Raw genomic sequence first — 15,235 nt, 5'->3', positions numbered from 1 at the left:
GTGGAGACATCGGTCCTCCTCACGTCATCAATCGAAAACCACCGGGGGAATCGAACTCGTCCTTTCCATTCCCCTGGTGGTCCCACAACCGCACACGTTATCCTATCGGCTACGTGAACGCTTACAGGTGAAGGCATAGAAGACGTACAAGAATATATGGCCATCTGGAGGTGAAGGGGGTCCCACGACCGGATGGCGTGAAGGATGGTGGTGACTGAAAATTCGACGAAAATTCGAATTCAAGAAACCTGAGTCATTTTCCGTTGAGCAATACGATATTTCAGAAGTTCAAACTTTCCGAATTTTGGTAACCTTCGAATCTAAGAATCTCAGAATATGTCTAATTGTAACAACTTTATCAAAAAATCATTTATTCTTTCAATCCTACAATTCAGAACAATGTCAATTATCATAACTCAAGTGATCCTTCTTCGCTCGCTCCTACCTTCGTTCGCTCCTTGCTTGTCGTTGCTTGTCCTCCAGCGACATCCTCCGTGCCTTAACGATGTGCGGTGGAGACGTGGGTCCTCCTCACGTCATCAATCGAAGACCACCGGGGGAATCGAACTCGTCTTTTCCATTCCCCCGGTGGTCTTACAACCGCAAATGTTATCCAGTCGGCTACAGGGACGCTGACAGGTGTAGATATAGAAGACGTATAAGATTATAGGGCCATCTGGAGGTGAAGGAGGTCCGGTAGATCGGATGACATGGAGAAGTAAAGCGAGAGGCTGAAAAAAACTTCAGCATAGTCAAAATTTAAAGTGTTCTTGCTCCAATTGCATTTATTGACGCTCCAAAAAGAGGTCAAATTATCACAATGCCTCTTAAAATATGTGAAAGCCCTGTAATGCATATAAGAATACGTTTGAGCTCAATTATCTCAATTCCTATAAAAGATATCGTAAATATGTCAACTAATAAAACATTTCTAATATTATGATGAACAATTTATCAGTTGACAATGTTTCCATATCTTTCACAGGAACAGAGAAAAATCGCCTCAAAGTTAAACGTATATATTTTTCAAGTCCCTGCCACTTTTTTTTCGGATACTCTCAACGTTTCATTGATGTCTCTCCTTTAAGAAGTTTCCAGTGTCTCGATTTCCAGTTTCAAGGTCATGACAAGATATCAGTGACAAATTACCTCTCTTGATTTTACAACGTAATTCGAAAACCCACAAGACGATCTCATGGCGTTGTACCTGTAGTTTGTACTTTTACTACCAAAAAAGTCCTAAAATTCCTCTTTTACCCCAAACTCTGCCACATATTTTATCGCTTTTTTCGCACTCGTTTTTCTTCCAATTCTCTTCTTATCAATGTCACATTTTGACCTGTTCTCTTCTTTTTGACCGAACCGCCAGTCGCATGGTTTGCCTAAATGTACCCAGTTCGTATTGCACCCCATTTAGTGATTGGAAGAGAGAGAGAGAGAGAGAGAGAGAGAGAGAGAGAAAAAAAAGAGTAAGATTGGAAGAATGAATTTAGGTAATTTGATATAATTGGAAAGAGTTCAAAGGATCATATTCGATCAGTTTGCACGTGGTGATTGGAGAAATTGAGATGATTGATTAGATCAGCAGCAGATTCAGAAGTTTTGGAAGGAAAAACATAAAAAAAATTAGGAAGACAAATATGGTATTTTCGTTGACAAGTGTTGTGGAAACCAGTTTTGGGAATTTAAGAACCCCAAAATCTTCAACTTTGGTATAACTTCGCAATCCTTTATTATCTCATGCAGTACCTAAAAAAATTATCATATTTTGACTTGTTCAATGGGAAATATTTGATTTCGAGCATCTACAAAAGTAGACCAAAACTTTTTTGATGTGTCTGAAAATTTTCAGAGTGTATTAAATAAAAATAGAACTTCATTTTTGTAGTTGACAACTTTTCTGAAAAATCTAGTCCCAGGAAGATATGCCACTTGGAAGTGAGCACCCTCCAAGGCGCTCCCACCGGAGCATCGCCAAAAAATCAAAAATTACAGTAGTTGGTTACACCTTTGGGATTTTCCTGCAAATGTTTAGGTTTCACTAAACAAAACAAGAGCTTCATTTTTGTAGTTGACAACTTTTTTGTTACTTTTCTGGTTTTTGAGATATGCGCCTTTTAAAGTACCGTATCCCCCTCCCTCCTCTTGCAATGTAGCTGCTTCCATCTTTAAAGGCGCATGTCTCAAAAACTGAAAAATCTACAAAAAAGGTATAAACTACAAAATTGAAGCTTTTGTTTGGTAAACTTGAAGCTTTTGTTTGGTAAACTTAGAGAATTTCAGAGAAATGGGAGAAATTCTGGAATACTTTTGTAAGACTTCAAAATTGACTACTTTCCAGTGAAAAATCAAAACATTAAATATTTTTGTTGGGTATTGTAGTTTGAAAATTCTAAAATATGAAAAACGATTCTGATGGCCAGAGTTCTTGCAATTCAACTTCCAAATTTTGCATTTCTAACAGCCAATAAAAGTTTTTGGAACTCAAAATTTCTAATTTCCTGATAACGACGTTATCTGAAATCGTAAGACTTTTTGTTCTTCGAGATAGTGGCACCAGAAAATGTTGCGAAGGATTGAATTTTCAGACCCCAAGACCGTGTTATTCCGAATTTCTGACGTCTTCTGAATAGAAGCATCATCTGACGACATCACCATAATTGATCAAATAATAACAACACCTTCTGAACTTTGCTCCTCCCCGAAATCAGTCTATATAAATCCCGTTTTCCGATCAGATCACATTTCGCTCCTTGATCTCCATTATTTTTTATTGATTTCTTTTTCTTTCCTTGATCATTTAACAATTAAAAAAATACAAAAACACTATCCAATTTCGTTGAAACCGTTATCTTCTCTGCATTTCTTCTCACACCCCAAAAACTTTTTTCTCCCCTAAATTTGATAAGAAAATGATTTCGATGCGAATTTCGAAAAAAGTGGGCGGAGTCTGAATCCTCCCCACGTGTCGTTGAAATCTATCTTTGGTCGGTATCAGCCAAATGGTTATATAAGGATTCTGAAAACATTGAATTGGATGTTCTTTCAAATTGAATCTCACTTTTTAGTTGTGTACTCTTACGTCAGATTTGTTTTGATTGGAAATCGTGTGATCATCTGAATTTCTTTCTTTTGAAGATTTATTGTTTTCTTAATAATATGATTTGTTATTTTGCTATTAACACATCTTTAAAGATATTTTAATAATTAAACATCATTTTTCAGATTCTCGAAACACATAAAAAATTTAAAATGGTCGCCCCATCCCGCAAGAAGTCCATGATTCAGCATCATCAGCATGATCATAGCGTGAGTTTCAGAATCTTAGAATCATTGGGAATTTTTGGAGTCACAGAATCTCAGCATCCTAAACCATAGAATCCACGAAACCAGAGGCCCAAAAATTAGGAATCGGAAAAATCAGGAAACTAGAAATCTGGAAAATCCGTGAGTCTAGAATTCTAGGTAAGAACTAAAAACTCGGGAGTTTCGAAAGATGTAAAAAATCCTAAAACATTTATTTTTATCATTTTTTCCGAATTTCTCAAAAATTTCAGTTTTCTAGGTGTTGAGAATTCTCTGATTTTTCTATTTTTGTGCATTTTAGGTTTTCTGTGATTTCAAAACTTTTTACTGGGTTGATTTTGTTTTTCAAGCTCAGATTTTTTGATTTTAAGATTATTGGTTTATGTTGAATTATTGGAATTTTTTAGAATTTTTCGAAATTTTTGGATTTACTTCCATGTTTCTAGAATTTTCGGACTTTTGAGATTTTATGGGGGATTGGAATTATTTGGATTTTCTTCAATTTTTCGGAATTTCGAAAATTTTGAAATTTTCGGGTTATTTAGGCTTCCTGGATTCTCTAAATTCAATTTTTCCAAAGTTCCCAAAATTTCGAATTTCTTCTGGGTTTCTAGAATTTTTCTACAACCAGCATACCTTAAAACCTGTAATGGAAGGGTACCACTCTGTCAAGTTTGAGCTTAATTATTTAAATTCCTATGCAAGATACCAGAAGTTTGTAATAATAATAATAATAATAATTTATTGATTCAGGACTATCAGTCACTTATAAAATCAATGTGTTACAAATTAAACAAATGAGTTAGAAATTATGTTTGTCTAGGAACAGGAAAGAAGATAAATTAACATGACTTAAATTAGTTTTAAAAGAGATGGATGAAATCAAGGGTGGGAACACGGTTCTTGAAAGCGAGTTCCAGCAGGATATAATACGGAGAGTAAGAAATTGAGCAGAAAGTTTTGAAGCATTTTTTAATGTACAGCAAATGTAATATGGGTGGCGTCTTAGATGAATATGATGAAACGGGACAATGAATAGATTATGGGCAATTTCAATTTCCCGGGAAACTTGAGTTTTATACATAAAAACTAGATCGGATAGAAGTCGACGGTACTCTAAGGATTCTAAATTGTGATCACGGAGACAATCATAGTAGGATATATAGGGATAGTTGAACTTCTTGAAACATCGGAACAGGAATGGCTTTTGGACGCCTTCAAGAAGCTTGATTTGCTCCTTGAGGACGGGGGAGAAAACAATTGTACCATACTCAAGAATGGGGCGAATGTAGATGACAATTTTACGAAAATATCCATTTTAGACCGGCGGAGAACATTAAAGAAAATGTTAATTCGTTGGTGTGCTTTCCGGAGTGTGGTAGCGAAGTGGTCAGAGAAGGTCAGTGACGAATTAAGAATGACTCCCAAATCACGAATCCTCTGAACAGTTGGCAATCTCTCGTCATTAATTGAAAAATGATTGTTAGTGTTATTAAGACGTCTTTTATGAGAGAAAGAGATAGCTTCACATTTAGTGGATGCAACACTCATTTGCCATGTATCACACCAGTTCTCCAGTTTTTCCAGATCACTTTCAATATGCATTGGGTTAGTAGAGAACAGTTTCAAGTCATCAGCATAGAGTAGAAAGTTGGAAGAAAAGTTATATCCTATGTCGTTAATGAAAATGAGAAACAGATGCGGTCCGAGAACTGAGCCTTGACACCCGAGAGGACTTCCGTCTCTCTGGACAGCTCGCCATTCACGATTACTCGTTGTGTTCTGCCAATGAGAAAAGAGGAAAGCCAATTGTGCATTTTAGATTTTTTTTTTCATTTTTTTCATTTAAAGGAGGCGAGACAGCAAAAATTTCGGGGCAGTTCGGGGGACGAAATCGCGCCGCGCTTATGTAGACCATCGGTCGTCAGGCGCCTTCGCGCCCCCGTAAAAAAAACATTTCTGATATTATGATGAACAATTTATCAGTTGACACTTTTTTGATATCTTTGACAGGTACTGAGATAAATTGGCTTAAAGTTAGGCGCCCTTCTATTACAGGTTGTACAGTATTCAGTTTCCTGTATTTTATAGATCATCTGAATTTCATTAGTTAGGTTTACAAATTTTTCAGAATTTTCATTTTCAGCACGAAGGAACCCCCACAAAAACCCACCATCACCGTGTGAAACAAGCCGAACGCAAAAGAACCGCTAGTATTTCTAAAGAAGACGGAATCGAGTACAATAAGCGAGTGCGAAAACTTCACAAAGCGTTTTTCAATCAAGTGACAGATGCACCACATGTGGAAGGGGATAAAAAAGATTCTGGAAGTAATTCAGACGCCGAATTGCCACTTTTCGATCCGGACTGTGATCCAGAGAATCCAAAGAAATTGGTGTTTTCCGACATTTCAGCAGCGGCATTTAATATTAAAAATGGAGTTCAGACAACGCCTTGTGTGGTGAGTGTCATTTAAATTTTTAGAAAAAGTATATATGACCGAGTTATTTGTTTCTAGGCCACTGCTCATTTTTATCATTCTTGGGTGATTGTTGATAAAAAAAATGATATTGACTTTAGATTTTAAAATTCAGTGAATTAGATACTTTCAGAGATCCCTTCAACTTTCCACGAAATGCGAAATGGATCTTTACTTCAAAAAAGAGTACCTTCAAGTGACGGGATCATTCAAAGAACGAGGCGCCCGTTATGCTCTCTCCCGTCTTGCTGAGCAATACAAAAAAGCTGGAGTTATCGCAGCAAGTGCTGGAAATCACGCCCTTGCTCTCAGCTATCACGGACAACAAATGAACATTCCGGTTACTGTAGTGATGCCTGTGATTGCGCCACTTATGAAAATTCAATTCTGTAGAAGTTTGGGAGCAAATGTGATTCTTAAAGGAGAAACTATTGCAGTGGTTAGTCTCAGGAATGCGGGTTTTGAGAGTTTCTAAAGATTTTTCCAGGCCAAAGAATTTGCTCTCCGTCATGCTAAGGACAATCATTTGAAGTATATCAATGGCTACGATGCTATCGACATCCTGGCTGGTCAAGGAACCATAGGACTCGAAATTTTGGATCAGGTTCCTGATGTGGATACAATTCTAGTACCAGTTGGTGGTGGAGGATTAATTGCCGGGATTGCAGTGGCTGTGAAAACGCTGAAACCCGCAGTTCATATTTATGTGAGTTTTTCACAATATTTCGATTTTCAGAGTATTTTTGAAGCAAAATTCTAATTTTAAAGGTTTTTTGAAGCGAACTTTTCTATTTTCCAGCGCTTTTTCAATTTATTATAGTAAAATTAGGCTCCGCCCCTTTGTTGTGATCCTTACTCAGAAATTCGAAAATTCAGAATCTCAGAATCTCAGAATTTCAGAATTTTGGGATCCTAAACCCTGAAAAAACCTGAACTTAAATTTTTCACAAAATAATCTCAAAAATTGAAATTTTCGGAGAGAAAGCTATTTTTTTATAATTTTGACGACTAGACTAAATTTCCTCACCGAATGAAAGCCATACTCAATTTTTCTATAAATATATTTCCAGGGAATCGAGGCTGAAACATGCCCATCATTCACTGAGGCTTACGAAGTGGGACATATCGTCTCCGCTCAAGCCAAAGCCTCTCTAGCCGATGGTTTGGCCGTTCCGACCGTCGGCGGAAATTCGTTAGAAACTGCAAAAGGATTAATTGATAAGGTAGACAGAGTGAACTGATAAAATATGTAGGTCACAAAACTGATAACCTTTTTGCAGGTTATCACTGTCAAAGAAGAGAGTATTGCGTTGAGTATTCTAAGATTGTTAGAAGTTGAAAAGGCCGTTGTTGAAGGAGGAGGTGCTGTTGGTTTGGCCGCGATTCTAGAGGGAAAAGTTCCGGAGTTGAAAGGAAAGAAAGTGGTTTCAATTCTATCCGGTGGAAATATCGATACTACTGTACTTGGAAGATCCATTGAGAGAGGACTAGCTGTTGACGGTCGTTTGGTTAGATTAGAAGTAGTTGTCTCGGATCGTCCAGGAGGAATCGCTGAGCTCACAACCACCATTGCTCATCTTGGAGCTTCAATCAAGGATATTTTCCACGAGAGAGCATGGATCTCAACTGATGTTTTTCATGTAAAAGTCAAGGTTGTCGCAGAAACACGTGGCAAGGAACATGTTGAAGAGATTGAGACGGCGTTGAAGAAGATTTATGATAATGTTATACTTCATTGAAATTTTCTTTTTGTGTTTTTTATAAGTCTGAGATCTGGAGGTGTCCAGTTTGAAGACTTTAGACGGGTCATTTATTTTAACTAAGTATCTCCAGATCTCAGATTTACAGCGCTCCCTGATAAGCGATTTTGAAGATTTACATCTGAAATTTTTTAATTTGACTTGTTTTGTGGGGTACTGTAGCTAGGATGTGAGCAATTCGGGAATACGGTAGAGAAGTGGAGGCTCATATTTTGGCAAATTTTTATTGTTTTTTTTTGTTCTTCTAATTTTTTGTCTTTAAATATACAGTAAAACAATTTTTAAAGTCGAAGGAGTCCAATTTTCAAGTGTTGGAACAGCATACTGTGACGGTTGGCTAGAAATGAGAAGGTTTTAGATTTTTAGAGATTTTAAGATTTTGGAATTCTACTATTTTGAGATCTTGGTATTCTGAATTGATTTCTGACTTTCTATTTTTCGAAAATTTGGATAGTTCGAAATTCGAATTTTCAAGAATTTAAAACTTTGTGAATCTTTCAACATTTTGTAATTTTATATTTTCAGATTTTTTGAAAATTCGACATTTTCAAAATTATCGTATTTGTTGAATTTTTTTTTGAAGTTCAAAATTCAGAAGTTCAAAATTCTAACAATAAGTTTCTAAGATTCTAAGATACTGAGGTTCCTAGATTCTGAGATTCTGAGATTCTAAGATTCTGAGATTTTGAGATTTTGAGATTCTGAGATTCTAAAATTCTGAAATTTTGACATCTTAGTTTCTAGGATTCTCAGATTCCAAGTCCTATCGAAACCTTTAAAAAAATAGTCCGAACTCACATTAACACTTTGCTGACATGAATAATTATAAGGACACTGACTGTAAGTAGTAGGCGTACACAATTTCGGTGCACCATTCACCAACAACGTTTTTCCATTGATACAAACTAGAGACGAGGCTAATCGACAGCATAGAAATTGGGATACTTGATTGGAAGGAGCACATGAGAATCCGATAGGACACGAGGTGTCTAAAACTGCTGTACAGGTACGTACTGCATTGTCAACTTCGTTTCGGAAAGGATTCCAACCAGTGGGACAGGAAAGGTTTTCAGGGATAGGAGTGGATCCTGTAATAAAGAATATTTTGTCAAGTTTGAGCTCAATTTTCTCAATTCCTGCCAAAGATATCAAAAAGTGGTCAACTGATAAAAATTTTACCATAGAATTATCAACATTTTGCTATCTCTGAGAATCTCTTATTAGAAACTCGAAAACACCATGGCGATGGAAACATCCAAAATGGTCCTAGGAGTCTGATATTGTATGTGGTGGGTATAGGGGCTACTCTAAGACTTTTGACCAAGATACCCACAGGCCACGCCCCCTCCTGGCCGCGATATAATACCGTAACCCCGAAAACAATTTTTTGTTCAAAATAATAGTATCGACTCAAACGTTTCAGATTTGAGTTTTTGGTACTATTATGATCATTTTTTGTCTTGGGATCAATTTTCTACAGTAACCCGGAAGTAGAGAAAATTTCACTTGCTTGAATTTTTTTCACTTTTTTGGAAATTTCTCAAAAATTTTCCATTGGTTACTGATGAGAACAAGTCTTGAAACTTTGCCAGAATACTACCTATTAAAAATACTACATATGGTACAAATTTGGTCAAAATTGGAGATGGTCGATTTTGGGCGAATTTTAGTTGCCATGTACTCTCCCACATGGTGTTTTCGCACTTTTCCGACTAAAACTCTTCTTGTGCTGAAGATATGCAAACTCAAACAAATATCTTCTAATGTAATTTTTTACGCTGGTTTCGAATCTGACATTATATTTTTTACACTAATGTCAAATTTTTCACGACGACAGATTTTCTGTGTTTTTTTTCAACTTAGATGAAAAATCAAAATTAATGGAAAATTTTTGAGAAATTTCCAAAAAAAAGTGAAAAAAAATTCAAGCAAGTGAAAGTTTCTCTACTTCCGGGTTACTGTAGAAAATTGGTCCCAAGACAAAAAATGATCATAATAGTACCAAAAACTCAAATCTGAAACGTTTGAGTCGATACTATTATTTTGAACAAAAAAATTTTTTCGGGGTTACCGTATTATATCGCGGCCAGGAGGGGGCGTGGCCTGTGGATATCATGGTCAAAAGTCTTAAAGTGGCCCCTATACCCACCATACACAATATCAGACTCCTAGGACCATTTTGAATTTTTCCATTGCCATCGCCTGTTGACTCGATCTCAATTCTCTCAGAGAATGTGCATTAATAACCTTATGATATCTTTCACATGAACCGAGGTAAACTGGCTCAAAGTTGCAAATTAAGGGGGTTCTATTGAGGAGAGTTTACGGACTTTGAACTCATACATATATCTTATTTCCTGTGAAAGATATCAGAAAGTAATCAACTGACAAAATGTTTATCATAATATCAACAAAATTCTGTCCGTTGACTACTTTTAGATATCCTTATAGGAGCCGAGAAAAATTGGCTTCTTTGGGGACTCTTCTATTACAGACTTTACGATAATGTCTCCTTACCTGTCAAACAACAAACATTCACAAACGAGTCGTCAGATAGCGCACAATCGTATCCAGATGGACAACTATTCAGTGAACTTGTAATATCACAAGTATACGTTTCTCCAACTCTCTGTTGATATACAGGCCGCCCATCCGCACATCCGATTGAGCTTCCAGTGGATCCTTGTCCACAGCAAACGTATGTCGCAAGCAGGACAGATAGTTGACAAGTGTAGCCGGTCTGGAAGTACAGTAATATTTCTCATCGATCAGTATGTTCAATTGTCTTACCGATGAGCATTGCGTTCCCGGTGTCGTACACAACTCTAATGCTCCATTTGTGATCAACGCATTCTGATTGTTGGCACATATTCTTTGAGAATTCGCAGATCTACAACAGATAAAAGCGGTGTTTAGGGTGCTCTGCATACAAGAAGATCCACTTGGGCAAGTAGAAGCAGATGGGTTGCAGGAGATCGTTCCCCCGTTTGTGCCAACTGCCGGTGTGAAATCCGATGGACATGAGCCAACGGATGCTGATGTGGAGCAGCAGATGAATGTGTTGGCCAGGTTGGCTGATTGGACACATTGATAGCTGAAAAATGGATTTAAATGGGACCGCAAAAATAAGATTAAGAGGTTTACCCTGATATACAATTTGTAGGATTATTGAACTGACATTCCACATAGCCAATATTTGACGGCTGAGATATTGCGGAATTCGGACAAACAGGATTCACATTCGTTGATTGGGAACAGCAGATTAAGATGCCGGCAGCGTTGGCAGCTGTGGTGCAGATGGAACTGAAACATGTGTTTTTAAATTTGGTATCTTAATTGCGGATTACTGTAAAAGCTCTAGTAGAGTCCCCCTACCCAATATCTTCAACTTTGAGCTCAATTATCTCATTTCCTGTAAAAGATATCAAGAAGTGGTCAACTAACAAAATATTTATCATATAATCAGCAAAACTTTTTTCAGTTTACAGGTTTTTGATATCTTTTACAGGAATCGAGATAAATTGGCTCAAAGGTGAAAGTTAGTGGGGTCGTTCGAGAATTTGCGAAATTTGGACTTTGAGCTCAATCATCTCATTTTCTGTAAAAGTTATCAAAATTTTATCAATTGATAAAATGGTGTTGATAATATGATAGATATTTTGTTAGTGAACCACTTTTCGATATCTCTTACAGCTACCGAGATAATCAAGCTCAAATTGTAAGCGCCCGAAACAATGGCTTCTAAAAACCAAAAACTTTGAGCCCATATATTTCGTCTTCTGTGAAGGATACCAAAAAGTAGTCAACATTTAAATTGTTTATCATAATATCAAAAGTATTTTGTCAGTTGACCTCTTTTTGATATCTGTTACAGGAACCGAGATAATTGAGCTCCAAATTAAAGGGTAGTTCTATTAAACCGCATCAAACGAAAATTCGAATCTCTAAATCTTGGAGATCCGTAAGTAGAGAAAAATAAATATTTTCATACCCCGTCGGACAGTCCGTATTACTTCCAGCCGACGTACAAAACAGATTGGTACCACTGTTAGCCACCAACGGATTCGCATTATTCGGACACGTAAACTGCGGTTGTTGGGCGATGGCGACGGCGGACAAAGAGAAATAGAGAAGACAAATGACATTGATCTTGTTCTCGTTGTACATTTCTCTGTATGAGCATTTTTGGCGGACGAAAGTGACCAGAGGGCAGCGAGAGCACCACTATAAATGAATGTAAATATATGAGGAGAAATCGGCGCCACCTCCCGAACCCTATTTTCAATGTTTGCATTGTTATTAACGGAATGGGAAATTGAGAGGGTTTTGGAGGGAGAGATATGGTTTGTATGCCCAGGTGTACAGACTTTTTTTTTGGAAAGGAATGAGACTGGTTCAGGGAGCAGGGAGAAGGGAGAAGGTGACAGATGCCACGGAAGAATGTTCTGGAACTTGGGAGCGGGACGTCTTGCTTCATCATCTTATAATACTCTGGAACAAAAAATCAGTTGTTTGAGAAAAACGCCGGTGCCCGTGGTTAAAGGTCCCACAACGACAACTACCGTAACCTTAAAAAATTATTTATTTCCGGATTTTTCTCGATTTTCGTTGCAGTCAATTTTCCGACTTTCTCAGGGAAAAATAACAGAACACTCGACGAAAGTTCGAAAAAAGCGAGAAAATAAACCCAGAAATTTAAAAATGTTTTTAGGTTACGGTAGTTGTCGTTGTGGGAAAAATCCCTTCTTCAAAAATCCCCCCTTTCCCTCCCACTTTTTATTATTATTCAGGAATATTCCATCGTCGTTCTCCAGAATCTAGAATCCTATTAAGCGTCAAGAGCAGCTTTAAAGCTATACGCGGGCTCTAAGTGGTTCGATGTCAATTGCACACCCCGCCAAAAATCCATCATCTACTGCTCTACCGTAGTTGTTGAGTGGGGGATGAAGAGGACGAAGAAGACGTCATCCTGTCTATTTTTACGATTTCCCCTTTACTTTTGTGTTTTTACTCTTCGTTTTCTTTGAGATTTTCAAGCTTTTTTCGTAAAAAGTTGAGAAAAACTTCTTTCGCTCCAAGACTATGCTACAATTTGTGTAATGCGCCTTCAAATCTACAAAAGTGTGGGAGGGCGCCAACCGGAAAGTTTTGAAACTTTTTTTCGAAGAGCTTTTTTGCAACAACTTTCGCCATGTTCTTCCCGTTTTTCGACCCGATTTTTGGTTTGAAAATTCAGCTCTTATCAATTCCGATCGGAGAAGTTTGTTGCCTGTGTACTTTTTCTACCATGTCTCCCCACCTCCTTCTCCGAAAAAAGATTCAAATCACACACAAAACGTTTCGTCTCTCAATCTTTCTTCTCTGAAATTTTTTCCCAAACGCATAATCATTAAAAATGCCATTAGTTTCAGGGAAAAAGTCTCGGCATAAAGTGCCACTAAACGCCCCCACCGGAAAAGCCATAAAGTGTGCGATCCGCGGCACCGCCCGTCTATAGTCTTTTATTCACGAAAAGGACCGCCCAAATGGTTTACGGGCTTGGCGAGGCGCTCAAAAATCTGAACAGTTACTGCCAAGAGCGAACCACACGCATTCGGAATTCCTTGTCACCATCCAGTACGTTTTTTTTCTCGAATTGTCGAATTTGATGAGCTTGCCTCCTCACACCGTCCTCTTGAGAAATAATCAAATTTGAAGGACCTTCGATGAGCGAGACAACGATACCCGGCACGGGAGGAAGCAGTAGCAGCTCAAGAGCCTCAACTGCAATTCCATCAACTCCAAACATGGATCCAACGACGCCAACCGTTGACGATCCGGCTCCAAATGCCAACAACGGTAAGTAAAAGGCCCTCTAGAATCTTCTAATAGCTCACTAGTTCCAGGAATGTCTCGCGACGAGTTCCGTCAATACGGAAAGGAGACGGTCGACTACATCGTCGATTATCTGGAGAATATTCAGAAGCGGCGCGTTGTGCCAGCTATCGAGCCGGGATATCTCAAAGATTTGATTCCGTCTGAAGCGCCGAACGCGCCGGAATCGTTCGAATCCGTTATGGAGGACTTCGAGAAGCTCATCATGCCAGGAATCACTCATTGGCAGCATCCGAGATTCCACGCCTATTTTCCGGCTGGAAATTCGTTTCCATCGATTATCGCCGATATGTTGAGTGATGCCATTGGATGTGTTGGCTTTTCATGGGTAAGAGCTAATTTTGGGCGCGTTGAGTGTCGGCGTTGCGGCTGAAAATTTTAAAACAGGCAAACAGCCAAAATTTTTGACGCAATAATTAAACTTTTTAAAAGTACACATAAGCAAACAGACTAGAAGCCAGACTAGAAACCACAAACACAATTTCTTTCCAGGCCGCCTGTCCAGCTATGACGGAACTCGAACTGATCATGCTCGACTGGTTCGGAAAGATGATCGGACTCCCAGCCGAGTTCCTCCCGCTGACCGAGAACGGAAAAGGCGGTGGTGTCATCCAATCGAGCGCTTCGGAATGCAACTTTGTGACTCTGCTGGCCGCGAGATTCGAAATCATGAAAGAGCTCCGTCAGCGATTCCCGTTCGTCGAGGAAGGCCTCTTGCTATCGAAACTAATCGCCTACTGCTCAAAAGAGGCGCATTCATCTGTGGAGAAAGCGTGTATGATTGGCATGGTGAAGTTGCGCATTCTGGAGACGGATTCAAAGTTCCGACTTCGTGGGGAAACTCTTCGTAATGCTATTCAAGAGGATCGTAATCTCGGATTAATCCCATTCTTTGTCTCGACCACACTAGGAACAACATCTTGCTGCTCGTTCGACGTCCTTTCTGAAATTGGCCCAATCTGCAAGGAGAATGAGTTGTGGCTCCACGTGGATGCCGCCTATTCGGGATCGGCATTCATCTGCCCAGAATTCCGTCCACTAATGAACGGTATCGAGTACGCGATGTCGTTTAACACCAATCCCAACAAGTGGCTGCTTATCAATTTCGACTGTAGCACTATGTGGTAAACATAGATAGCTGTTATCATTAACTCTTATCAGTGCCTCAAATTTCCAGGGTACGTGATCGTTTCAAGCTGACTCAAGCGCTGGTCGTCGATCCGCTCTATCTACAACACAGCTGGATGGGTAAACTACATTTTGGTTTCAGACCCAATAGAATAGTGCAATTTCAGACAAATCAATCGACTATCGCCATTGGGGAATCCCCCTAAGTCGTCGGTTCCGTTCGCTGAAGCTGTGGTTTGTGATTCGCATGTATGGGATTGACGGTCTTCAAAAGTATATTCGGGAGCACGTGCGGTTGGCCAAGAAGATGGAGGCCATGTTGAGAGGGGATGCGAAATTTGAGATTGTCAATGAGGTCATCATGGGTCTCGTTTGTTTCAGAATGAAGGTGAGCCGAGGGATTTTTGTGAATTTGTGGTTTTCTTGAAGTCGTGAAAAACTTCTGAATTTTCCTTATAAATTAGCTCGTGATTTGGTGTTATTAGAGTAAAATGCGTGCTGGAAATTTTTTTTCGAAACATTCAGGTTGCAATTTGAAAAACTTTCGGGCGCCCGAGCTTGCCGAATTCGTGCATTTGCGCGTCAAGTTGTCAGTGTTTCCGTACGTTGCATTGTATTTTACGACGCACCGCGCATTTTCTGCGTACACAAATACTCGACGCGCAATTTCACTATTGTATATTCAAAG

The 15,235-nt window shown here is 38.7% G+C and overlaps 3 protein-coding genes across 3 annotated transcripts in view; 2 read left to right on the top strand and 1 right to left on the bottom strand.

The window, feature by feature from the left end:
- Nucleotides 1-3,252: 3,252 nt before the first annotated feature.
- On the top strand, nucleotides 3,253-7,524 carry CBG00666 (the record flags this gene model as incomplete). Its single annotated transcript, XM_002630201.1, has 6 exons — nucleotides 3,253-3,309; nucleotides 5,453-5,767; nucleotides 5,919-6,224; nucleotides 6,273-6,491; nucleotides 6,856-7,008; nucleotides 7,066-7,524. The coding sequence occupies 6 exons, from the start codon at nucleotides 3,253-3,255 to the stop codon at nucleotides 7,522-7,524; spliced, it is 1,509 nt and encodes a 502-aa protein (XP_002630247.1).
- A 325-nt stretch (nucleotides 7,525-7,849) lies between these two features.
- On the bottom strand, nucleotides 7,850-11,712 carry CBG00667 (the record flags this gene model as incomplete). The annotated part of the gene is made up of 6 exons (XM_045241921.1): nucleotides 7,850-7,882; nucleotides 8,344-8,534; nucleotides 10,063-10,285; nucleotides 10,336-10,639; nucleotides 10,690-10,848; nucleotides 11,537-11,712. 6 exons carry the CDS (start codon nucleotides 11,710-11,712, stop codon nucleotides 7,850-7,852), a joined length of 1,086 nt encoding a protein of 361 aa, XP_045091604.1.
- Nucleotides 11,713-13,070: 1,358 nt separating this feature from the next.
- The window catches only part of Cbr-tdc-1, a gene marked incomplete at both ends in the record, with an annotated part of 3,401 nt that continues 1,236 nt past the window's right edge, over nucleotides 13,071-15,235 (top strand). The window contains 6 exons of the mRNA XM_002630203.1: nucleotides 13,071-13,161; nucleotides 13,243-13,383; nucleotides 13,425-13,747; nucleotides 13,912-14,543; nucleotides 14,597-14,667; nucleotides 14,715-14,935. Of these exons, the coding sequence (XP_002630249.1) occupies nucleotides 13,071-13,161; nucleotides 13,243-13,383; nucleotides 13,425-13,747; nucleotides 13,912-14,543; nucleotides 14,597-14,667; nucleotides 14,715-14,935 (1,479 nt within the window). The remainder of the gene's footprint in view (nucleotides 13,162-13,242; nucleotides 13,384-13,424; nucleotides 13,748-13,911; nucleotides 14,544-14,596; nucleotides 14,668-14,714; nucleotides 14,936-15,235) is intronic.

Source organism: Caenorhabditis briggsae (assembly GCF_000004555.2).
Source record: "Caenorhabditis briggsae complete genome, chrII, whole genome shotgun sequence".
NCBI classification, from domain to species: Eukaryota; Metazoa; Nematoda; class Chromadorea; order Rhabditida; family Rhabditidae; genus Caenorhabditis; species Caenorhabditis briggsae.
This window is presented reverse-complemented; position numbering and strand designations above follow the sequence as displayed.